The sequence below is a fragment of the Ascaphus truei genome, chromosome 4, assembly GCF_040206685.1.
Source record: "Ascaphus truei isolate aAscTru1 chromosome 4, aAscTru1.hap1, whole genome shotgun sequence".
NCBI classification, from domain to species: domain Eukaryota; kingdom Metazoa; phylum Chordata; class Amphibia; order Anura; family Ascaphidae; genus Ascaphus; species Ascaphus truei.
The window spans coordinates 408,180,952-408,208,459 of NC_134486.1; the positions used below are offsets into that span (position 1 = coordinate 408,180,952).

The window sequence follows — 27,508 nt, forward strand, 5'->3', positions numbered from 1 at the left end:
TGCCAAATGTGCCCCTTTCCCCCTTTAAACTCTGAAAAATCAAACTTTAAAAAAAATGTGCATGCAGTTCACCGAGTAAAAAATCTTTACAGCCTGAAATAAGGGATTTTGCTGGAGAGAAGAGATTCCCAAGTATCAGATGTGTTTTGGGAGGAACTGAATATAATTCATTCTGGGTTAAATTTCTTCTCTTGCACATTTGACAATTCCAAATCCAAATTTTTAGTTCCACCAAAACTTTTTGGGCTGAAAAGTTCGATCAAACGTTTTGGCGAATGTTCACATTTTTTTTCAAACGTTCGAGTGAAACTTGAATTTAGACGAGATCACAGATCTCTGCCGAGCAACCATTCTTAAACAAGTCAAAGACATAATCAAGGAAAATTTCAACAAAAGTGCTGTAACCACCAGGTTAAAGTAACCTTTAGGTCATATCCTTCGTCAGAAAAAGAGGGGAAAGGTCTTAAGGTACAACGGGCCTCATGCAGATGATAACTGAAATGCCATACACATTATGGCTTAAATATACAAGTTATTGAACCAGTGTGACATCCCTTCCTGGTTGCAATGCTGAGCAGGAATGTGATGCTTCTCTCAGGCACTGTAACAGGTATTACTTGAGGTGCCCTACCCACCTTTCCTAGTGCCCTTGCACACTTAGAGGGGTTGAGAACCATCCTATTTTTCAGTATTTGCACTGTATACGTGTGTAAGTGGGTACTGGGTAGAAGCAGTCACGGTGTGACTAGGAGTAGGTGCTCTTGCACACTCAGAGGTTGAGGAATCAGGATTGTGCTCCTCACTGTCACTGTGTATAATCAGCCAGTCAGTATAATTATCGTCAGCCCAATGCTGTCTGATGAGCTGGGAAGGGAACTTTATAAAAGCTTGTGCTTCTGTGTCCTCCTATCCTACCCCAGACACTGAGACACTTCCTCACACTTTATCTTGATATTAACTTATTGATATGATGATGACAGATAGACAGTCACCCAGGGGATAGTTATTAATGCTTTGCTCAGCATTGCAATGATGTTGTCAGCAGCCCACTAGTAGACTATACTCTTATTGACCCCACACCACCGTATCATGTTGGTATTTTGTGAAAGTTCATATATCACCACTTTACAAACTTGTGCAAAGGTTTATAAATTGGGAGAGGTGCTGCTGCTTGCCATGGTAGGTGCCCGGATGTAGCGGTGTGCTTTCATGGAGGGAAATGTATCACTACAGCCCAATGGTGAGTTGCACCACATGGTGGCATCGACTGATGTTGGGAGATGCAGTGCTAAAGCCTGTGCTGGGTGGCAAAGTTTAGTGATGTCCTCTTATAGAGGTAAAGATGTAACACGACTTACGCTACTCACAACCGGGAAAAAACAGGGAAAACAGACTGCAGCAATCCCTGACAGCAGGGAAAGAGGTCGCCTAAGGCAGCCCATTTACAAACATGCAGCTTTTGTGACGACCCTCTTCCCCTGAGCTTTAGGAAGAGGCATGTTTCATGGTGGTTCTGTGGGCAGTTGGTCTGAATCTGTAGAGGCAGCGCTAATAACCAATGGTGAACAACAGGGCTTGGTTATAACCTGGAATTTGGATTCACCCATCAAGTGGGTATGGCTTTTGTGCCACAGTTCTCCCTATGGGTGGTATTGGCAAAGTCCTTCATTTATATATAAGAATGTTTATAAGATTCCATGGCCGTTTTCACTCACAATGTTGTCCTGGTGTGTTGTGTATAAGAGTGAGTGAGGGGGAGGTATGTGGGGTGGTATGGTGACATGGCGAAGGGGCAACTGAGGAATCTGCCAGTCATGGTGTTGTGAAAGTGTGTTGGAAAGTACAAACGTTAAGCTTGAGCCAGGAAGGATTTGCCCCTTGCAGAGTAACCAACATTTATGCAGCTCCTTACTGTGTGTTTATTAAACAAATATTAGCACTGTGAATATGATGTTAGTTCTCCCATATGTGGGTTATAATGTCTATTCCGGCGAATTAAATATTCTACATCATGTAGCAGATGTTATTACCCCGTTAATGAAAAATAACACAGAAAATATAGTGTAAAATAACGTGCCTTATCTCCTAAAACAATCGCTGCCAATGGCACTACTGTTAAGTAAACGCAGGGCAGGCCTGATGGCTGTGCACCGAGCCCCACGATTATGGAGGCCCCAGCGTTCTCCCCCATAACAAGGAAACTAATTGGCGGGGGAGAGCTCGGGGCCTCTGTAACTCACTTACCTTCTCCGGCGTTATCTCCTCATGCAGTGTCCCATCATCATGGTTCCGCAACGTCAAATGACTCCGCATCGCCATGACAACGTGACGTCACATGGTGCCGCGATGTCACGTGACAGCACGTTGTCATGGCAAAGTGACGCCATTTGATGTCGTGGAGCCATGATGATGGGACGCTGAGGAGATGCCGCCGGAGAAGGTAAGAGCCGAGGCCCCACAAATGTCCCTACACCGAGCCCCGCCAACATCCCATCCGGCCCTGAGTATACACAACACATTGTGTTAACAGGTGCAATCACATCTACCACATCTGTACATATAAGAAACTCTAAGATGAGCTGCTTATACAGGTACTGCGGTGCCAAACCAAAACAATTTGTCATTCATAGTCTTGTAAAGTAGCCTATTTGCTTAAATATTTATTTGACAATCGAATATTTTCTTACGCCGCAGCTACAGCACATGTACAAATGGACGCAGAAGTGACGTATTTATTACATAATAGTGCGACGCTGTCCAACATTGTGACAAAGCCTGCGCCTGTCTTGTTGCAGCCACAGAAAAATATCAGACTTGGTAATAAACACCTGCAGGATTGTATAAATCAGCTCTTTATCCCTGGCTCAAGCTTCGGTCCTTGTACTGCCAGATGTTGACACTTTGGAAAAACTACTGCTTTACTACATGCATGAAGTGTTTATGGACAAGTCTCATTCAAAACGACAGCATGTCAAAGCAACGTGTGAAAGAGCCGGGCTTGGGTCTCTGTTCTGGCTTCATGCCTCTTTTAACAAACCACATTGCATACAAATTGCTTGTAGACCACTGGTCAAATCGGGCTTGGAGGCGACAGTAGATTCCTTGCTGGTAAGTGATGGTTGCCCAAATTCTGCTGGTTTTAAATGGAGCAGCAGAAGGGCAGACATAACTGATCACATGCTATAGAGGGTCACCTTTGGAACAGCAGGGATTGAAGTGGGATGACACTGAGCCCCACTACTTCTTATTGATGTAGATACAAAGCAAAGAAGGGCAGGTGGCCGTGTTGGTCCTTTCTTGCATGTAGTAGCAAAGGAGGGAGAGGGAGTAGGTGATATGATACCTTTTTATTGGACACCCCCACGTCTCCTTACTGTCCACTTTTGCATTTCAATAGAGAAAAGCCTTTTATGTCTTTACTGTTTATTTTCACACTAGGCTACCAGTTTCTACCTTATCTTATTTCCCACTTCCTGCCACCATCCATTGCAACCAGAGATCCCTCTTACAAACACGGTATATTATATATTGTTTCTGTATTTCTGCCATACCCGATGAAGGACTTGTTGGTCCAATAAAAGGTATCATACTACCTGCTCCCTCCCCCTCCTGTGTTACGTATATAGATACACACATACTGTACGTACAGATGTAGCCAGATTTACTGAGTAAACGCTGTAGCTGCCTGCGGAGGTTCCGTCCTTCCGAATCGGACCCAGCACGATGTGATTTCCCGATGCCCGGGGAATGCCACGGTTAGGATACCGCGGGTTCCCCTGGCAGTGCGTACATTAAGTCTGGCTACATCTGTACAGTATGTAGCAGGGAATTCCTCCTAGCCACAGGGGGCATTTACACAGCTCCTCCGGCAGACTCTGAGGAGGCAGGGATGGACTAAAATAAACTCTATGTCCCTGAACTCTGACACTGAGCAGGGAATGAAACATTGTGTCTGTGACATGTGAAGTCAGAGCTGCCAGAGCACACGAGATGCGAGGACTGTCCTGGGCGCTAGTAAAGAAGAAATCCTAGGATTGCAGCGGTGCACAGCCAAGTAGGAGAAGGGGACCAGCAAGGTGTGGATTAAAAATATTTATTGATAGTGCATGGTAACGGAGACACACACTCTCACAGGAAGCTGCCACTTGTGAGTATTGCCTTTCTCCTTCACGTGGGGATTTGATGACCAGGAACAGTGTTGCAGCTAAGATGTCCTGCTCAGCGGAGTCAAATACATTGATGGTATGTTAACCCTTTATTTACTCCAACACATGGACAATTATACCATATAGTGTCATTTCTGCACTTCCAAACACTGGGTCCAATGCTCTATCTCTTGGCTTCATGTGCTTCCTATATACCATGATATGTGGACATTAACCATTGAAGCAATATCGAGTCTGAATCGGATTGAGCACTGTTGTTGGGACTTGTGCCCCAAACCACCTACTGGGCGCTAGTAAGGCTGCCTGGGATTAGGTAAATGTTACCCCCCTAGGCCCAGTTAGATCCCCAGTCACAGTAACCTGAGTGTTGTAGGGCTGACCATAAGTAAGGGACTATCCCAGCGGAGAAGCAGTGGAGCAGATTGAACTCCAAGGAAGGAACCTCTCAGGACCGGAGACAACGTGAGCGGCGGACCACTGGTAAGGCACGAGGGGAAGTTTATTTGGAGGCGCCGCATCGTGGGACATCGCGGATACCCTCCTCCTAAGAGAGAGGCCATTGTGTCACTCATCCGAAGGGAAGCTACCCACCGTGCACCAACGATCCCAGAGGGTAGAACTAACAAGACACACACACACTCAATGACCGTGGCTGGTTAAGAGGGAGAAGGGATTATACTGTTGTTATTGCTGTGTTTTGTCATTGTGTATAGCCTGGCCTTCGGCAGCTATTGCTAATTCTGGGCCTTTCCTCTGTCAGTCCTGTTAGAACAGGCAGTGGAAAGGTTAATTTCTTCAGTTGGCCTGTTTTGCATTTCAGCTCTGAGTATGTAGCAATATTCAGGGGCGGGCCTAAGCAACCTGTGAGCATGTTAACCCAAAGGGTGGATATGGGTTGTGAGCCCTGATGTGTGTGAGCCAATCGGTATCCAGCTTTGAGTTGTAATGATTCAAAGTTAGAGACACTCCCTGAGGATATTCAAATTGAGACATGTTTCCTAAATTTAGATTGTCAGTTAGTGAGTGGAGTTAGTTTCAGAGAGAGCTGAGAGAGATAGCAAGACAAGAAGAGTTCTCTCCCTCCTGCCCCACCTGGGTGAGGAGGGAGGGGAATCAAGCTGCCATGAGCAGAAGGGCAGAGAGCAAATCAGGCCTATGATGTCTTGCTGTATGCTGTGTATGCTGCTCTGAATAATGATCCACAGAAAAGAAGCTGCGGTGTGTGTGTCCCTGTTCCTGGTGTCTGGAGAATGGAGTGTCAGTGGGGGTCTCTCCTCTGGAGACCCCAGGGGATCCCTACTGGCTGGAGGCACTGTGCACCCTGAGAGAACAAGGTAACCTGTCCCACACCACACTCCTGTCCCTGTACTGGGTTCTCCCCACAACACCGCGGAGCACTCAGCCCTCCTGTTTACCAGCAGGTCACAGTACCAAGACCACTCAGAGTAACCAGAAGGAGTGTACCCCCCAATCTCATGTCGGGTGGGGTACCATAGAAGGGTTACATGTGTATGACTGTTAAGTTGAACCCTGTTGGTAAAATTACTATTTGTTATATTATTGTGTGAGTGGTTATTCACCCAGAGTAAAATTTCCGTCCGTTGTATTATGTCACAGATTAACTCCTTCAGCAGTTTAAACACTTTCAAATTTTGTGTCCAACAGAATTGGTGATAGATGCACATGTAATGTGATGTCCATACATGCAACCCTTGTGGGTTAGAATCTTTAATAGTGTATAAACTGGTACAAACTTTGAAGTTGATTTCCATAGTTAATGTATTCCATTGGGTTAATTGCATAGCTGTAATCACATGATCATTCAGGTATTTATGTTGGTGTGAAAGGCAGGGCCATCATCCCTTGACGGTGCCATGTGTGAAACGCGTAGGGCTATTGAGAAAGGCACATTGCTGGTAGCTTAGAGCTAGACAGCACACCACCATTCCCAAAGTTTGGCGGATGCCAGACTGAAACAGACGGGAGGAGAAAGAGCAGTAGGTTCCACTGCTTGAAGCCTGGATGCCTGACGTGAAATCGGAGGCAAACACTCACTTCCAGGAACCAGTGCTGGACGCTGATACCGGAGGAACTATCGCGTGTGTAGCAGGGTTCCCCCCTGGGCCCCCTTACCTCCGCTTAGCGGGGGGACCCTGCGCTGTGCCGGGGAGCTGCAGGGGCGAGCGCGTCGCCGGGGGCTCCCGGCGGCATCTAAAGCCAGGCGCCGCCATATTTAAAGCGCTCGTGCATGCGCAGGAGAGTTGCGGCGGCCATTAACGAGATTGCAGATGGGCAGAGGTGGAGCTCCGTAGTGCAGGGACATCCCCAGTCGGCGCATGCGCAGACAGAGTCTGCGGCTGCCTTTACACACTTGCATGCGCAGTTGTGATCGCGCACGCGGCCCCAATGTTAAAGAGCTCTGCAAAGAACTACAACACCCAGCAGCCACTGGGGCTGCTAAAGCACTGATCTCGGGGAGCCAATAGGCTTAGAGACTTCCCTGCAGAGATAGATACATTGTTGTGCATTACACCATGCTAGTCAGTCAGAGCTGGGAGCAGGTTAGGGAAGGGTGGGTGCAGGAATCAGTATCCCCTGCACTAGGCCAGGTTACCCTCCTAGAACCCAGATAGGCCCTGAGCCATAACCCAGATTGTGGTTGCGACAGGGAGAGGCCCTAGGTAGGGACCCTGCCCCTTTAGTTATTGCTAAGTTCAGGGACACAGTTCACCTGCTGTGCAGCCCTGATTATCGTGTCTGGACGCAGACCATTGCTCAAGATAGAGACTATCTTCCTGGTGGGATTGTCTGGCGGGACGCTACTCCACGCGGAGGCATCATCCACGCTTTCGGATCCATCATCCATGTACAGCATCTAAGAGCCCGGGTATGGACACACCCGGCAGGTACCGTCAAGTCACCAAGTGCACCAACTACACACCTCATCTTAGTGGGCAACGCTGTCCCACACGTGGGTGGGGTTGTGAGACTTTTGAGACACTTGGGTGGATGGTGGTGGGGTTGAGGCCCGGTGAGGCCGGTTACAGTGTGACACTGCTGTGATGCGGTGATGTTATATTGTGATGTGTTATAATTTAGTTGCATATAGTAAACTGTTTTATCCATAACCAGGTGTAAGTGGTTACTGTATGCGGTTCCTGTGTCATTGGTTATTCTACACACTAGAATCCCTGCACAGGTGGAGGTGCTGTAAACAGTACGTTCCAGGATACACCTCAGGCTCCCAGTGGCGGAGGTTCAGGCCTCCTGTGAGCCTGACAGGTAACGCACCATACACCTCGTTAGCATGTAGATTTCCCCACATGGTCCCTATCTACGATTGGGGTGGGGGGGAGGGGGAAGTGTGTTACATGTGAATTTCACTTTATTTTTTACATAGTGCAGTCTTATTACTCTAGTCTAACTACTCTTTAGTTTTCCAAGCATGTTTAGTTTATGTGGTTCATATGTCAATTGCAGAACCTTTAAACAATTCAAATCCTGCTTTTGGGTCTCAGTATCGCTGGAATGGGAAGTGTCAAAAAATACATTTAGAAAACAGGATCCAAAATAGTAAACCACAGATTCAAAGATTGCCAAAAACGAACAACAAACATATTTTTCATTTGAGTAATGCAGATTTGCGCTGGGAACAAATAGTGATTTGTTTTCCGTGAGTTCAAACAGCTGTGTCTTACAAAACAGATGCGGGAGAGCCTCAAAGACATTACAACACATATCTCTGAGATCAATTGGGATTAGAGCAAAGGAGATTTCACCAGCAGAAAAATAATGGTTCTTATATGCAGGGCAGTGAAATATGTAATATACTTTGGGAACTGTGATCACAAATACAGTATGTATGTTTTTTTTTGTAAAGGTTGGATGCCTCTGAAGAATAAAAAAGGTACACCGACAAAGTACTAATTCAGAGAGTGATCTTAATTAAAGTAGATTTTTTTCCCTGTGAGATTTATTGACAAAATTCCAGTAGGATTGGATTTTTTTTTCCATCTGGGGATAAAAAAAATGAGCAACATCCTCAAGGAGTGATGTAATTATGAACAAAAATAATAAATAAATGGGTTGTGTCACTCTGCACAGTGACAGAGAGGTTAATGCATCCCAATATAATGTTACTCCTTCTATTGACACTCCCAAAATCGTAAAAACTGATGGATATGAATCAAAAGTTGAAGCCAAGTATCGTATATACTAACTCACAGTAAAAATGATGTTATTTGCTTCAGAATTAGATGTAGCACTCGCTAGCTCATGGAAATACTGTATCGCATCAGCCCTGCACCCTTCTAAGGTGCTGCTCATTCAATTCAAATGCCGGTTCTCCTCCTGGCGTGTGCTGTACGTCCTTCTGCAATGTACCAATGGGAATAATACCTGCTACATCTATACATCTTCCCCTCAGTCTCTATAGTGCCGGTCTGAGCTCTACAGTAATTAATAATAATAATAATGAATTAATATCAGCTGGAGTGCTTGGTGAAAACATTAACAATTATGGGAAAAGGAAACAAATGTAACTTATTAAAGCTGCAGTTCAAGCTGCCTTTTTTTGTTAAATATATATATATATATATATATATATATATATATATATATATATTCCCCATTCAATATGTGCATCAATACAATCTGCACACTGACAAGTGATTAGCTAATCTGCAGATCGATCCGTTCTCCTGTAATCAATCGTTTGCTCCGGGTTATTTAATTCAGTTCTTGCACAGCATTCTGGGCAATGTAGTTCCTGGAATATGATTGACTGGGCAGATACTAGATACAATTGGTGCACTGCTAGAGAGGGGGCGGGTCTCAAGAGCCAGAGCCTAACAGAAGTTGAAGGGGGCTGTCACTTTGGAAATGCTTCCTACATTAGAAACATTAAAAATGTCTTTAAATGCTACAAGTATTTTCTCATAGTACAGACCTGATTTATTAAAAAAAACACCCATGTAGGATTTGCTTGAACTGCTGCTTTAAGTACTTTGATGTCCTTCAACGTATGTATCACTAGCAATGGCTCATTTTGCAACTACAGTTGTGCCATAGTTCTACCTAAAATGGATTTATAGACTCTCCAGTCAGTAGCAGTTGTTTCCCTTTGGAGCTGGTTGTTTTGAGCCGCCCATGAGGCTGATGAAGTGACATTTTCCTTTGGTCTGGAAAGCGCTCCAGCTATTTACTCTGTGTGCTGCTGTGTGTGAGGCCTGAAGTCTTTCGCGGTCAGGAAAAGCAGAAGCAGGGGATCCGTAGCAACATGGAAAAGGAAACATTACTGATTCTTGTTTTTCCTCTCCATTTTTAAAGCAGTAGGGATTGATGCTCAAAATGGACATACTGTAATTGTCAGATGAGCGGTATCAAGTTTACACAATTATTTCAGGTGTCATTGCTTTAAATACAATGCACTATCCCTATGTACTGTTGCTCTGTTAGACCTACATACTGTTAGGCTGAGTTTATAGAGCCGGCGACGCGACCGATGACATCACCCGTCGCGGTCGCCATTGGCGAAAGTGGTATTTTAAGTTTGAGAGACGTCGCTGGCGACAAGGCCAGTGACGTCACCAAGGGGGAGGGCAGAGTGCAATAGGCGCTCTGTGATTGGTTTAGAGGCAGTCACATGTGGCAACCGTCTCTCCAAAAATCAAATACCGGCTACCAAATATTTGGTCGCTACGTCGCGCTGTCGCCATCGCGTCCATTATAAGCGCCTGCTACAGAGACAATGCATTTGTTTTGACGCGACGGTCGCGTCGCCGGCACTATAAGCGCAGCCTAAGGTTATATACCGTTTGTATGACGCTGACACAACAAATGCAGAGTAGAATAACTCTTCTGTACTTTTAGTATAATTAGTGTATGTTGATGCCAATAGGGCAAACGTAGTGATTGACACACTAAAAAATGTACTTGTGCTCATGTCCCATCCCATCTAGCAGATTTATTAATCTCTGGTAAGATGTATCAGAGCACGATCCTTCGTTAACTGCCTTTCTAGCCAATGCATTTTTTTTTACATTTTTGATAATAATTAAATTAAGTGATAGGTTTTTAGCTTCTTCGCCAGAGCTCACTGCAGAACAATTGCACAGCAAATGGCCAGTGGTGTTATTCCCTAAGATACGTACGTTCGCCGAAAGACACTTTATAACCCATCTTAATAGACCATAAGATGTCTTCTAGTGCTGGAATAAGTCTATAATATATATACATATAATCAGCAGCATTGTCAGTAGTGAAAACTCAATATATGCCAGTATACCTGTAACAAAGAATATCACAAGTTTCCCTGACATCAGGAGGTCTCCGGTTAACCCCTCTGTCCCTGAACAACCCAAACCCCAACTGATCAGACATACACTCCACAGTTGGGGGGAAATGGCCTCAGCTTTTATTAGCAAAACATACCTAAAATACCAGCAGCGTCAGATCGCACCCACACATGTTTCAATCCACCTGTGTCTTATAAACACCAAACCCAGCAGCCATACCACCAGCCAAGCCGGAAGGAAAACAACAGACCGGCAGCCGTAGTCACAGCCCAGCAACACCTTTCCCACCGTATTTCCACTGGATCACTGATCCAACCTTACCACGTGTAATCTGATCACTACCTCACCGTCAGCTGATCCAACCATACCACATTGAATCTGAACACTACCTCACCGTCAGCTGATCCAACCTTACCATGTGCAATCTGAACACTACCTCACCACCAGCTAATCCAACCTTAACACGTGCAATCTGAACACTACCTCACCGCCAGTTGATCCAATTTACCACGTGTAATCTGAACACTACCTCACCGCCAGCTGATCCAACCTTTCCACATGCAATCTGATCACTACCTCACCACTAGTGATCCGACCTTACCACGTGCAATCTGAACACTACCTCACCGCCAGCTGATCCAACCTTACCACATGCAATCTGATCACTACCTCACCGCCAGCTGATCCAACCTTACCACATGCAATCTGAGCACTACCTCACCACCAGCTGATCCAACCTTAGCATGTGCAATCTGAACACTACCTCACCGCCATCTGATCAAACCTTACCACGTGCAATCTGAACACTACCTCACCACAAGCTGGGGCAAATAACAAAACCACCCATTATATTCTCTTTCTTTCCATAATAAAGTTACAATCATAACAAACATAATTAAATACAACATTAATCCTTACAACCAAATACCAATAATAAGGTTCGGTAGGGCGAGATCTTCATGGCCACCACAGAAGAGGGCGAGTAATTCCTTTGTTGCCTTCATATACCCCCTAAATTCTGCTCCCTCCTCTGACCACCACATTTGTTAACCCTTGCTATCCTTTCCTTAGAGTTCTTAACCATAGAGGGGGTAGCAGGGCTGAGGCGCGCTGACGCTGAGGCTCGCCTGCTGATGCCTGCGCAATTTCATGCCCATGCAGGCGAGCCAGCGGGCGCGATCGGGAGGCGGGGGGATACTGAGGGAGGCGGAGCAGTGACGTCACTGGGCCAATCGCCGTGACGTTGACGCTGCTCCCTGCTGATTGGATGTTTTCAGCCGACAGCGCTCAGAAAAACAGCTTGGCTGTCGGCTGAAAAATCCAGCGCCTCAGCACGCCTGCGACGCTCACGTGAGCCCCCTCTAAAGACATCCTCATGGAGGATGCAGGGGCTCAGCGCGGAGCATCCGAACGGCTCAGCGCGGCCTCCCCTGCTATGGACTCGGCCTAAGCGTGTATCTGCAAAGGACAATTACATAATGGTAACTCATTTTTTCTTCTGTAAAGATCATTCCGTTAACTATACCGGCCTTTATTAACAATTATAGGCAAATGAGGTACTATCATAACATTGCCTGTCTACTAAAGTTCGTTGAGGTTAACACATGGACTTAACATTACACTGGTTATGTCATACCTAAACTTGGTGTTACTCACTCCTAGACACTGAAATCTGGCCTTTACAGGGTCTGAGTGGGTGTAACACCACATAGGTACATAGCGTTATTCCCTAACATTATTTCCCTCTCCTCTCCTTCTAAACTTGAGTTAAAGGGACCTAAACCAGGGTCTGGATCAGAGTAACGCTAAGACGTGTTTAACATCATGTTATTGGAAGATAACTCCCCTTTATGCCCCAATAACATGATGTTACGCCTATGCCAATGAGATGAAGTACTGCGATTGCTTTTCATACTGTATAATGAGCTTTGCGGATACCATGTTAACTCAGGGAACATAACATCTGTTCTTCTTTTAGGTAATATCTCGTTGTGAGCACTGATTACATGGAACTTTGTGGATAGAGCTACAGCTGTAACTAGCACCCAGAGCTGCCGCACAGTGCATAGTGCTCCAGGCTAGGCACATAGGTAGCAGAGAAGTTAGGGATGTCTGCAGTTGCGATATTTTACCTTGGAAAAACACATGGTGAAAAGACTAATTATTATAGTTTCCAGAACTTCTGATTACAAAAAGTGCGCAATACAGCAAAAGAATCACAGTAACTGTTGTTCACATTCTAATACACGCTCCTGAGCCCTTGCAAACTCATTAAAGCCATCCTCACTACCACAAACAAAATGGTGCCCTTTACCCATAGACTGCATAGTGTACTGTATTACAGACTTTCTACCAGTTTATAGAGCCCATATTAATCCACCCTGTAGCAGCACCAGTATTGCCTATTTGGCTTCATGCCCACATTGGGGAAATAACTCCAGTGCTGGTTTTCTAACTCTAATCCCAGTGCATTCTGGATCAAAACAACCCTGTATATCTATGGCCAATGGAGATTGGAAAACCAGAACCAGACTCCAATCTTGATGACATTGTAACTTGGCAAAAACACGAATCCATTTGATTTATCACTTTGGGAACCTCAGACACTCACAAAACATTCAGCATTATTTTTTACTTCTCTCTGAAAATCATATAGCAAGTATCTGGGCATGTTCTCCCTTTATACTTTGGCAAAAGGAGGATGCAATTATTCTCTTGTAAAAATAAACCCACAAAACAAATGCAATGAGTTGCAAATATGATACATACACATGAACATGCTACTATTTCTCTATGTTCTCTTGTGTTTCTCTGAGACATTTCTATTTGAAGCATTGACACTTTCTCTACATTTTAAACTCATTAATTAGACTCTTAAACAAATTAAATTGCCACCAGAAACTACAATATCTGTGTGGGCCTTGCACACAGCAAATGCAAGAACGTAGAGCAGGGGGACGCAAACTTTTCTCCCTGCGCCCCACTGCCGGCGGTCCCCTCACCTCCGCGCCCTCCCTCACCCCCGCTCTGGCGTCATGACGTCACGTTGCCATAGCAACGTGACGTCACGTGACCTCGTGGCGTCATTTGACGCCGCGTTGACATGGCAACGCGTCATCTGAAACCGGCTGAACCTCGGTAAATTCATTTGCAGGGGCCTCACACGATCCTCGGCATTTCATTTAAATACCTTGGGGAAGAGCGCGGGGCCTCAGCAACCGCCGCGCCCCCCCAAACAAATCGGGCGCACCCCCCAGTTCGCACACCACTGCTGTAGGTTGTAATACCTTTTAGTAGACCAACACTAGAGTCCTTCATAGATTAAATTATTGTGGAATATATAAGGAATTAGAAGTCGGTCCGATGTAATATTTCTGACGGTATGACACTAAATAAACAAGCAGTGTTTGTCTCAGAACAGAATTTATTTTGCCTCTCACAAGCTAGGAAACTGCGGGACAGGAAAAAACGGTTACGAAGTAATATATGAAATCAATCAATCAAACTTAAACACTATTGATTACTATGTAATTTCCATCATATTAGTCATGCATTTGCGCAACACCTCCTAATCAACATTATCTTTTACATAGTTAGCTAGAGTTTATTCTTATTTTTTTCTATGAGACTAATTGGTTGTTTTATTTTGTGTCTCCCCTGTGTCTGATATTTGACCCACCATGACCTTGCGTTTAACCATCTTCCCAGGTCCGTGTCTTTGTTTTTGTTCCAACCCTCCTACTGAATCATATTGTAAATGGCAAGTGGCCCGTTAGAAATGTTAGTTTACTGGAGTTCACGTTCTTCTGCAACTAGAAGTCACTAATGCTGAGTCCCCGCTGGCGCTGAGCGAGCTCCAAGCATGAGCGCCGGGTGTCCTGCATTTACGCATGGAGGGGGCATTGCGGGTAGTTGAGCGCGCTGGAAAGTAAAAAAAAAAATTGTTTACCTAAGCGCCGAGCGTGTGTGCCCGCGCACAAGCGCGCACAGCGTGAGCGGGGACTTACATATAGCTATATATGTAAGTAACCGCCGCAAGCGCCGCCCGCTCAGCGTTAGCGGGGACGCAGCCTAATACTGAGCTAAAACAAACAGTACAAGAGTGTGTGTGTATGTAAGATATTAGTTATGCGCTCAGTCTGTTAACTCTCTCTTATTCACCATGTGCACTCTACACGTGAGGAAGAAGCTTATGAGGTTTTTCGACAGCTCTGTACATTATAATGTCCTCTATGAAGAACGCTAATGTTGGTCTGCTACTAAATATCACAACCTACATTGAATCTGCTTTTCTGTGGAACTGATATGGCTGCTAGAATTGTGAAAACCTTCTTCCACATAAAAGACCCATTTATACAAGAGTATAACTCTTTCAAAGCCAGTGGAACAACTCAAACACATCTCCCCCAAGATTACAACTGATTTGCTGACGCGCCCCTCATTACAAAACCAGCTGAAAGATGACTGTGCTATTTTCAATGCATTTCTGGCTTCTCTGACAATACTGACATGAGGTACAAAAAAATAACAAAAAAAACGAATATGGGCGTATTATTCAAAATGGGACCCGTGGTTAATAAATGTGGCCAACAGGATATTAGAAAAGTCAAATCTATCCAAGTAGTGTTGGCATTTTACACCAGAGGTGCCCAACTCCAGTCCTCAAGACTCCCCCCCCCCCCCCACTCACCCCAATAGGTCAGGTTTTCGGATATCCCTCCTGCAGCACAAGTGGCTCAATCAAGGCAGCAGGGATATCCTGAAAACTTGTCCTGTTGTGGGGTCTTGAGGACTGGAGCTGAGCGCCGCTAGTGTACATGGTTACAAATACCATTTGTGTCAACTGATAATGCCATTATTTCATTTAATCAATGTTCCCGCATAAAAACATTGATCAGATATAAATCACGTCACCTGTGCGGCCATTTTATTTATTTATCACATTATATTGAGAGTCAGCCATCACCTTAACTCCCAGACTTCTTAGCACTGTATATAGTGCTGTACACGGTGCTCAGATAACACAATAGCTGTCCTTTACTGTTTATTCCAAACATATGGTACATATCATCAAATCACAAACGTACATGTGTTTGTAATTCAGCGTGCCGGCCCCTTAATAACACAAACTCCACCTGCAAATCAGTTTCGCTGCAGATTAATAAAAACAAGATCAGGTAAACAACGCCTATCATTTAAACAGCAATGAGCCTCCCGGTGACTGCAGCCTGACGTGAAGGCTCGCTGAATCAGAAAGCGGAATATTACTGGACAGGAACCCTGTCGCTGCTTGGCATCTCCAGACGCTTACGGTATTCCCCACATCTGCTGCTGTTAAAGAAAAGTCGTCTGTGCCCTACCTTTCATTGTTCCCCTGAGGTCACAGAGGCTGGAAACCACTTAGCGTGTGTCTTCCTTACTCCTGACGTTGGTACAAGCTGGAGGCCCTTTTCAAAATAATAAGCAATAATTCCAAAAATAGGCAGAGGGGCTTTGTTGATATAATTTTCTGTGCTCGGATTTCACTTGATTAGGACAAGAGGGCTCTTTGAATTCACTCAGGCGCCTTCAAAAGTAGTAGCAAGCCAGGGACATAATCGCACACAGTTTGGGTGTGAAGATAGGTATCCTTACTGCTTCAGGTACCATCCTCTCTTAGACAGCAGTATCTTCCAGGCAGCTCTCGTCTATCAGCTCCCTTCTCTATCAGCTAACATGATGCAACTGCATCTCAAAAAAAGCCCTTTTCCTTGGTCCGAAGCCTAGAAAAACTTCCTTGGTATTTAAAAACACACACACACACAACAAGACAGAGCTTACATCCTATGCTTCTACAGTCTAAATGAGAGTGCCTGCTCGGGGCTCAGACTGGAACAAGTTTTGGACATTTTCCATTGCAGGCTAAGAGAAATATGACACAGTTAAATGTGTGCTGCGAAGGGAAATCACTGCCCCCTCCCATTCGGTTCGCATTAATGGCAAACAAATGTTGAAGCCTCGAGTTGATTGACGACTTGGATTTTACTGCAAAGAGGGAGGTGTAGCCTAATAAGGGAAACTAGTTACATTAGTTCAGTGGCAGGTACAGGAAATCAGTCTCTTTAATTCAGAAATGATTGTCAGTGGCAGACATCTAATGTGTATATAATGTGCATGCCGGATCTGCTTCCAGACTATCTGCAGTTTCTATTGTGAACCATGAACTTCTTTCTATTTAGATTTCATATACACTGATGTTATTTAGTTGTACTCAGCAAAGGTATTATTGACTGGCTCCAGTGCCTTGGATAGTTGGTTTTCAAATATTTAATGAGTATGTAACCCCTCTACTTTTAACTCTCAGATTTATGACTACAGCTGAGGCAGGGGCCGGAGTTCGATGTTGATAACCTACTTGGGCCACATGTGGCCTACGGTTAGACGGCAGGAATAACACAGACACAATATGGGTGATACAATTAGTTTACTGGCACCTTACTGACTCTGACACCTTGTGATCCTCAAACAAAGATTACTATGCACAATACAGGTTAGTATACGATGCCAAATAACGCTCTGCGAGTGTGAGTCAGAGGTGTTGTAGCCACCCAATCCTATGTATGTTGGCTTATGATGGTGCTGGTAAACTATGGGAGCTCACGGTGTACTGAGCCTATTGCAGGTCTGTTCTTCAAAAAGGGTGATTCGCTACCACTGTGCTTTTATAGCCGTTAAGGGTGCCCTCTGGCGACGCTTGATCTTTTGACCACATCAAACATCTGGAACTGCAGCTCTCTGCTCCTGATGCCAAGTGCACACATGCACACTCTGCAGACCTCGACTGAACCTAATTGCACTCAGGTCCACACAGATCTGTCTTCTACGCCAGCATTCCCGCACCGAGATGTCTGCCCAGGAGGTCGTGATGCTATTGGAGTGACGGAGGAGCTTCAGGTCTACAGATGACGTCAGCGCTGTTCCGGACCTGCCTGCGGAGGAATTTGGGGATGTCGCCTACCTGCAAACTGGTGAGGTTCCCGCTCCTTCCGCTTTCCAGGGTCCAGTTGTGGCATACCTGGATGAGGCGCCAGGTGGGGCCTTGTTCAGTGCACCTCAGGGTTACGCCGGTTCAGCCTGATGTGACATCATCACCACCACCGGACTTGAGCCTGCTTGGTGGTCTCGCGAGACTGTTGCTGAATGATGACGTCAGTAAGATGGCGTCCGCAGAGTCTATGGAGCTTACTGCATCACCTCCAGCTTCATTTATGGTGAGTGTGGGACTGTTCCCTGCAACATGGCCCAATGTATGGGAAGGGGTCACTGGATCCCTAAGCCATCAAAGCCTGCAATGTATGGACAGGCTATGGACTCTGCTATGCCCCTGACACTGTCCCTAGTACCCCATGTCACACCCCATAGTCTCCTTGTTGGAAGCATTAGTATTCAATTAGTAATCATCGCTGTAATCAGTGGATGATTTGGGGTTCTGTTCTGAACATTATGGTTATGTGTACCCTCTATGCTGACAACCTGTTTTTATCTTGCAGGTTTCAGAGTGATGGATGGTGCAGCAAATTTTTCCAGTGAGGACATGGAAGCTTCACTCAGGGGAGAGAGAAACAGGGCTGGTCCCGATTGCCTCTCTACCCCCTGTCTCGTGTCCTTTGTAGCTATAGGCTGTGACAGGCCAACCAGTGGGCATTTGACCCCCCACCCTCATGCTACTCTCTAAGTGACAGAAGTGGTGGTGACTCATGGTATGTGTACAGCCTATCAGGGTACAGACCTTGAGCCCTCCCCTTCGGGTTGTTCAGAGAGCAAGTAACAAATTGTAGTGAGTCTGCTTTCACCCTTCCTAAGGAGTGGAAGTTTTTGCCCTCATGGGCTGGCTTGTTATAGAAGATCTAAGGCTCCACAATGCTAGAGCAAGCACCATCCAGAACCCTGGGATGCTCTGAGACCCTGCATCTGCTGTATGAATAACAACTGCAGTGACTGCAAATAAAGACCCTTTGCTTTTATATAATTCTGCCTGAGTGTCAGTGCCTGGGCAGAAGGGAAGGAATGATGCTTTGGTGGGGACTGATCTCTGGACATCCTGGAGCCCACTACAGCTGTAGGCACTAAACATCCTGAGTGAAAGAACATCAGATCATCAAAAGCCGATCCTGGTCTCCATCCCACCGCAGACAGCTCAGCTCTCCTGGACCCTCACAGGTACACCGCACCACAACACCTTGTAACTGAAGCAGTATCTCCCAGAGGGTGGGGGTACATGTGTTTCAGTAGTGTCAAAGAGTATTATCATTTTGCGTTTTATTTACCATCCCCTCAACAATTCCTCCTCTATACCATCCACCTTCGATTATTATCTTGTTTTTTATAATACTGGTAAACTCATGGAATATTGTGTAAATCAGTGTAGCTGACCTGAGGAGGAGAGGAGAACACTCGAAAGCTTGTCTTGTAATATCAATTGTTAGTCCAAATTAAAAAGGTATCACCTAATACAGAAGTACTCATTTACTCTGCACTATCGCAACTGGACAAACACGGCTATTTCTACTTAATTCTAGATGATTGAAGGAATTTTAGAAGTTATGGCTTTATGAATGATATTGTTGATCTTGTGTTGTCTACAACTTGTTTGTAAAGGCTAAGGCTGAACTGCAAAGGGGTTATCAGCCCCTGTGGGAGTGGATTTAATCTATTGTTTTAATATTTTAACAAAAATCTAAATGTCAGTATTCATTAATGATATCGGCCTGTAATTTGTAGGGTCTTCTCCGTGGATTTTATGGATGACTACCATATTAGCTTGTAGAATCTCATTGGGAGGGTCGTACCCTGAAATAAATCATTACAATAAAAACAAGATAGGGGATTCAAATCTTACAGAACATTGTTTTCAAAATTAAGATTACAGTACCCATTTTAAGACTTGAATAGCTTCTGATACCTCTTCAATAGTGACTGGTTTGTTTAATTCCTTTACAGAGAACTTGCTTATTTTAGATAATTTGTGATCTTTAAGGAATTGAGAATAATAATAACTGTTGTAGCCCATGGACCCCAGGGCAAACGCAGATTGGCCCCCCTACTCTGTACTAGGGTCTGGCTACATGACTCAGTGTGGTGCATACCTGCTGGCAACAGGAGGGCCTGAGTCTCCCGTGATGGTATGGGGGATAGCAGGAACAGGTTTCTGGGGTGAATGCCTTCGTTCTCTTCTAGTGGTGCAGCGCCTCCATCTCTAGTAAGCCCCAGGAATGCGGGGTGGAATCCTTATAGAGAGTATTCCCACACAGGGAGGAGAGATTCCAGTCTCACACGGTAGATATCTTTAAATAGCAGCAACAGCTCTTTATTCACAGCAGCAATATCAGCAACAAGAGCAGCAGTCTCAGCAGTCAGGTAAAGGTTGTCTGATTCCTCTAGACTGCTCTCCTTCAGGATGGTATCTTCCTCTGCCACCACCCTGGGCCAAGGGCACCCAGGGTGGGGCTAGCTCTTCCCTCACCCCCTAAGCAGGGTGAGAGGCATTGGTCCACCTCACTACACAGTAGTTCTAGCAGCTCTACTCAGAGGCTGCCTCTCTCCTTTTCCAACTGTACACTAACACGGTCACACTGGACCAGCCAGTGTCACACTCTAAACTCACACACTGAACTGACTAAATAGGAAGTGCACTGCTCTTTATGATTTCAGCAGGCCCCTCCCCTGTGTCTCTTGCCTTGACACAGGGTCAGGTGACCTACCTCCACCATTCAGGGCAGTGCTTGAAGTGGGGGAAACCCATGATAACTCCTGGCAGTCTGCCCTTACCAGGGCTTATACCAGGAGGAGGAAAGAACTACAGAGGCGGCACATTTTATTTGAGTGCGGCTAGCTCCGCAAGCCTGCGGATGCCCCGGCATGTTAGCCGCACTCCCTCGGCGTGCGATGGGTGACCGCGCCCCCTGCACGCGCGTCCAGGGCTCCCCGAGGGAGCCCTGGTGTCCCGCGATGTGGGGGACGGCGGCAGGGGGTTCCGGGGGACCCGGCGGACCCGGCAGCGGGAGGGAGAAAGCCCCGATCGGAGGGCGCTCCTCCATGCCTTCGGCGCGCGCCCGGCACACTCTGGAGTGCGCCAGGTTACTGCTGCGGCCGAGAACGGGCAAATGCTCGAATAAACTCGGCCGCAGCAGTATACTGCTGCGGCACAGTTTATTCGAGCATTTGCCCGTTCTGTGCCGCAGCAGTAGCCTGGCGCGCGCCCGAGTGTGACGGGCGCACGCCGAAGCAGCGGAAGAGCGCCCTCCGATCGGGGCGCTCTCCCTACCGCTGCCGGGTCCGCCGGGTCCCCCGGAACCCCCTGCCGCTGTCCCGCGATCGCGGGACACCAGGGCTCCCTCGGGGAGCCCCTGGACACGCGTGCAGGGGGCGCACGCTCCCGATGACGCGTGACCGCGCGTCTATGACGCGCGGCACGCCGAGGGGCGGCCACTAGCAAGCCGGGAGATTTCCCGGCTTGCGGTACCGACCACACTTCAATAAAGTGTGTCGGTAGTGTAGCCCAATTTCTTACCAGGGCTACACTCTCCCTCAGGTGGAATCCAATGGTCCCCACATGGACCTAATTTGCTGTGCCATCCTGCAGGCGAACAATCTGTGGATTACAAACACAATTGATTAGTGCGTACACTTCAGACTGTCACACCCGGATGGCGAATCAATAACATTGGGTACCTCCCAACATGGAGAACCCGAACTAATAATAATGGCGGGGATCAGGCTTTCTTACTTCCCGCCCATTGTGATCCACAACCTTTACATAAAATGGTTGTACAGACCCATACTCCGGTCTGTACACGACACTGTGCATGTAAATATTCCGGCCTGTACTCCAAGCTCTTATCACATCACAAATTTTCTGCTCCCTCAAATAAGCGGCTCTACCAAACTTGGTTCTGAGGTACTCAAGGACTGCTTCTCAGAGCCAGGTATCTCTCTGCTCCTCTATTTCCTGCATAATGGGCTCTGGCACATATGGGAACTCATAGCCATGAGATTGCCGGTACCTTGCCACTATGGCTCTGTCTGACCTACTTAACTTTGTCAGCTTCCGGTTCCCAGCCTTGCCTGGGAGTACCCAGAACTGTGGCTCCTCAGGGGCAACATCGTCATACAAAATAGATGAGCTTTTGGGGATAATTATTTTCTGCTCAATCGCTCTGTACCGGTTCTTTCTTAGTACACCGCACTCGCTGACGGTTCACCACAAGCACTCTGTGGAGTGTTCTCTAGGTACTGGCTAGGGTACTAGGCATCTCCTAAGTACGGGCGTCTCCTACTTTTGCCCACACATAGTGCAGACCCTGGGCCATGGTCCCTGGACAAGTTAACAGGCTAACCCCCCAAGTTGTCTCACACTATCTGCCTCAAGGGACTAGGACAGCTATAGCCATGTTACCCAAATTTACAGCACCCTCTTAGGGCACCCGGGGTGTACTGTGCGAGAGTCCATGCTCTCCTGACTACCCTAGTATGCAAACATGCCCTTCTTTCTGTAGCACTTGCTCTGAAGGTGTACCTAACACTTCCAGTTCTGCTTCGCTGAAAACCTGTCCTGTTTATCTCAGCTATCTTAGCTATCTCAGCAGTGCCTCCAACTGTAGCCCATGGACCCCGGGGCAATCGCAGATTGGCCCCCCTACTCTGTACTAGGGTCTGGCTACATGACTTAGTGTGGTGCATACCTGCTGGCAACAGGAGGGCCTGAGTCTCCCGCGATGGTATGGGGGATAGCAGGAACAGGTTTCTGGGGTGAATGCCTTCGTTCTCTTCTAGTGGTGCAGCGCCTCCATCTCTAGTAAGCCCCAGGAATGCGGGGTGGAATCCTTATAGAGAGTATTCCCACACATGGAGGAGAGATTCCAGTCTCACACGGTAGATATCTTTAAATAGCAGCAGCAGCTCTTTATTCACAGCAGCAATATCAGCAACAACAGCAGCAGTCTTAGCAGTCAGGTACAGGTTGTCTGATCCCCCTAGACTGCTCTCCTTCAGGATGGTATCGTCCCCTGCCACCACCCTGGGCCAAGGGCACCCAGGGTGGGGTTAGCTCTTCCATCACCCCCTAAGCAGGGTGAGAGGCATTGGTCCACCTCACTACACTGTAGTTCTAGCAGCTCTACTCAGTGGCTGCTTCTCTCCTTCTCCAACTGTACACTAACACAGTCACACTGGACCAGCCAGTGTCACACTCTAAACTCACACACTGAACTGACTAAATAGGAAGTGCACTGCTCTTTATGATTTCAGCAGGCCCCTCCCCTGTGTCTCTTGCTTTGACACAGGGTCAGATGACCTACCTCCACCATTCAGGGCAGTGCTTGAAGTGGGGGAAACACATGATAACTCCTGGCAGCCTGCCCTTACCAGGGCTTATACCAGGAGGAGGAAAGAACTATAGCCCAATTTCTTACCAGGGCTACACTGTATTTATATATCACTTTTCTCCCAATGGGACTCAAAGCACTTCACAGTTACAAAAAGAAAAAAAAGAAGAAAACATTTAAGGTTATAAAGAGGACCACACACAAGGAAAGATACAGTACAATACAGGATGGGATGGTAGTGTAGCTATTAAATGCCAGACAGATTGTGGTTGATTAATTAAATGCTTAGGTAAACAGGTAGGTCTTGACCCTGTTTTTATACATTCCCAGAGAGGGGGCCTGTTGAACTGTATGAGGCAGTTTGTTCCAAAGAGTGGGTAAAAGCTCGGGCACCAAAGGAAGTTAAGGAGATTCTGGGAACTGTTAGGAGTCCTTCATCTGCAGATCGAAGAGAGCGAATGGTAGTGTAGGGAACTAGAAGCTCTTTCGGATAGCTGGGACTCTGACCATGTAGTGCTTTGGATGTCATCAAGCCAATATTGAAATTAATTTGCCAATTGACATGATCTACAACTTTTAGATGAATGGAGGTGACAAGTTTTTTTTCCGCCATCATGGAGTTTGAAGTAATAGTCATAAAACTCTCCCAATATTAATTTAGGGCCATGTGATAACTGATCAGATTTTAAGTGAACTGCATCAATACAACTCGCCCTACTGTAGTTTTGCATCTTAATTTACATAGGAGCTTAATTCATTCAAGTCAATGGGACATTCCATGAGGCAGCAACAAATTGGCACTATCACAGTATATTGAATAAACCCCTTAGTGTGTGTTTTTTTCTCTTTCTCGTAGAAACCTCTGGCCAGTACATGACCTGGCCTTCTGTACACAATCTATTACACATAGATTCATTTCTTTTCGTAAGGTTATTTCCTTTACAATATGTTTCACATGGTTGTTTATTTATATATTTTATTAAACATTGAAGGTTAACTTGATAAAGGATAAAGAAAATAATAACACAAGTATTGTATTAGGACAAGAATAAGCATATATGTCAAGACTGATACTACTGGGCAATAGAAAAATAAGGATATAATCGAGAGGGGTATAAACATAACAATTTGGGGTAATGCGTTAAACCCAGTCGGTGTAAGGGCTGGAATGTAGACCCTAATCTAAAACTCCAATGGGTTGATATTATTAACCAAAAGGATATTGTTTTAAAGTACAAATGTATAAAACACAAATCAAGATAAGTGAAGAAACCACAGATATAGAAATTAATTGGTAAATACTGTATGCAAAGAAAGGGTAACGGTCTGAGATCTGGAGTCAGGTTACCACAGGAGACTCATGAGGACATCGGATAACTAGAGCTTGAAGATAGTTGGCTGACAAATGCAGTTGGCTTTAGGCCTATAAAAAAAATGGAGATCGATTTACGTGGGAGAGGAGGAATGGGTAGAGACAGACTAAATACAGGTAAACCCCGTTATAACGCGCCTCACTATACCGCGATTCGGTTATAACGCGGTTTTCCCGTGGCTTCCGTTTAAAAAAAAAATTACATTTTTTGTTTGCACACTGCACACACTGCACACACTGCACACACTGCACACACTGCACACACTGCACACACTCACTGCACACACACTGCTCATCGCTCACACAGCACACACTGACACACTGCTCATTGCTCACACTGCACACACTGCACACTGCACACACACTGCTCATTGCCCACACTGCACAAACTGCTCACACTGACACACACTGCACACACACTGCTCACACTGACACACACTGCACACTGCACACACACACACACACAGGTTGTAAACGTAGTGGAGCCTGAACTACAAGTACCGAGAGACCCCGCGGGGAAAGGACCATAATACGCCGGTCTGTTGCTGGCCCCAGTTTATTTGTCCCTAATTGGAGCCTGCAATTACTTACAACCCCAGGATCCGACTCCACACAGAGGGGTTGACCAGGTAGGGGACCAGCGACCTGCAGCACAGGGAAAGGAGATGGTAAGGGTACACACTGACACACACTTACGCACACTCACACACACTTACACACACTTACACACACTCACAGACACTTACACACACTCACAGACACTTACACACACTCACACACTCTCACACACTTACACACACCAGCACCCGCTCCCCCCCCCCTCCTCCTGCGCAGGCAGCGGGTACAACGGTGGGGAGAAGGTGAAGCCCGGACCGGAGGGGCATCCCCCCTCCCATCTCCTGTCACGCGGTGAAGGGGAAGCCGGGACCGGAGGGGCATCCCCGCTCCCATCTCCTTCACCGCGGGGTGAATATGCGCTAAAGCGGCGGCCATTTTTTTTCCGCGACCCCGTTACTAACGCGGTGGTCTCGGGGTGGACCCCGAGGACCGCGTTATAACGGGGTTTACCTGTACTGAGTTAGTTGCTGTCCGGTGTCATTTTTAGCACTCTCCTCTTCCTCGAGGTTGCTGGAGAGAGATCCGCAAAACTTTGCATTTGCATTTTAGACCACCATCCATCTTTAGGGGCAGTAGTGTCTAATGGCTGCCATGATGGTCTCCTTTATCTTGTAGTAATGGGAGGGAACAATTGTCCCCTGGGGCCTCTGAGGCTCTGAGGCTCTGTATCTTGCACTTATAGTATCACAGTTGGGTATCAGCTGTTCAGGCTTGGCCTATAGTATTGTAAGAGAATTTGAAAGAGCCCTTGTAAGTGTACAACTAATTGATCAACTATTTCAGGAACCCATCGTATTCTCATATTTTCATGGGATCAGTTATCCAGATCTTCCTGGATGTTCAACTTTGTCTCTTAACAACATCTCCTGAAGCATTATGATTTTGGCGACTATCACCACATTGAGCTTGTTTTCCAAGGTTTCTGTTCTCTTGCTCAAGGAAATAATGTTATGATTAATTTCGCATTGAGATTTTTTGAGCTCAGGCTGAAACATACTTTTATATTTGCGTATACAATAGATCGATTTACTGTACATCTAGAGAAATGGCACTGTGTTAGGCCTGGGACATAGTAAAGAATTTGGTGCTGCTGCTCGCTGTTGCTTGCTGCCGCTCGCTCTAACAGGAGCTTTTTGCTGTCCTGGCAGAGGAGACAGCAAGCGCGCTTGGGAGGCGGGTATCACTGTGTGTGTGTGTGTGTCACTTGGTAGCTGTCAGTGTGTGTGTGTCATTGGGTAACTGTGTGTGTCACTTTGAAGTGGTCTGTGTGTTTGTGTGTCACTGGGGAACCTGTGTGTGTTTATATGTGTGTGTGTATATTATATATTTTAAAAATTAAAAAAAGACATGTTGTGAGAATAAATTATTTATTAACATTGTGCAACTTTGAGAAATATATTCAACACATACACACACACACATACATAAATCACACACACAGTGACACACACACAGTGACACACACACACAACGACACATACACACACACCTCTGTGCTGCCTCTACTCTGTCTGGTCTCGTGGCTCTGCTATCTCACCGACACAGTAGGTAAAATGCCGGCTGCAGCCCCATTGGATGGGAGCGGTCACGTGACCGCTCCTCCGCTCCCCCAAGCGACAACATTTCAAACTTGCCTGTCTCTTCTGATTTTCTCAGCCTCCGCACGCATCAGCACGCATGCAGAGCGAGAAACTATAGCCGCGCTGATTGCAGATGCAGGGGCTTTGTGCATCTGTTCATCGCGGCTCAGCCCGCCTCAGCGACGCTGATTTTACTATGTCCTAGGCCTTAGACATAGAGCCTGCATGTAGTGAGGCACCATATTGGGAGAGTTTAGCCGTGTCTTGGCGCCTCTTGAAAAACCCTTGCGAGTGAGTTTGCTTTTTGGTTGTTTTGCAGCATTTTCAGGGGTTCAAAGTATTTCTGTAGGCGTTCTAAGCCTCAAACATGCTGAAATGAATTTTGTGTCCCTGCTGCTAGCAAAGTCAAACTAAAGGACAAAAAATTGGCTCGGAGCATCCATCCCAAGCTATTATATTTTAATCGGGAGTCTCAGTCATTTCAGAGTGGTGGGGTCAGTGTGGTGGACTGTAGAGTGGTTCACTATTTGTTATTTTGGAAATGCTTTTGTTACATGTAATTTTTTCAAACATAAAAGTAAAAAACCAGACTAATGGTCTAACATCTTCTGGGAGGTGGAAGAGAGCATCTCCAATGACTCACATATATCTAATGTTATTAACAATGTCACTTAGATTGAAAACACAAGGCAATTTGGTGTGACAATTTAGCATTTTTGACATTCAACAAGGCTAATCGTCTTAAAAATCACCTACAGTAATTCAATATCACATTCACATGCCCCACCTTGTGGTACTGTAGGTCATAAAGGTTTTTTGCTGGAGGGAAAAATGCCAATAAAAGAGTTTAATTAATAGACCCCAAGGGATCAATGGGTGCCCCATCCCATTTCAGGGCAACTTCCAATAAAAGATTCTAGCAAGGAATACCCCTATTGGTAATAATGGGGTCGTGCAGTTTTCCCTGCTTGATATATACCTTGGGAGATATAGGGGTTACAGCCCCTTTAATGAGCTGGGGCACCTTTTTTTCCTCAGGCGATGATTCTTGTTATGAGCACATCCAGCCTAAAAACGTCCCTCTCCCAAGAAGAGCCCAAGCAGAGCATTCCAA

General features: G+C 46.1%; 1 protein-coding gene across 5 annotated transcripts in view; it reads right to left on the minus strand.

Moving 5' to 3' along the window:
- The window catches only part of SCARA3 (scavenger receptor class A member 3), a 106,584-nt gene that overhangs the window by 47,376 nt on the left and 31,700 nt on the right, over window positions 1-27,508 (minus strand). For 2 of the 5 annotated variants that reach the window (XM_075598724.1, XM_075598723.1), the window contains exon 1: window positions 15,823-16,415. The exons of 2 other annotated variants lie outside the window; for them this stretch is intronic. In XM_075598724.1, coding sequence (XP_075454839.1) covers window positions 15,823-15,829 — 7 coding nt within the window. In that variant the 5' untranslated portion in view covers window positions 15,830-16,415. Of the gene's footprint in view, window positions 1-15,822; window positions 16,416-27,508 lie in introns of those variants that run through there. One more of the 5 variants, XM_075598727.1, reaches the window with a different exon arrangement.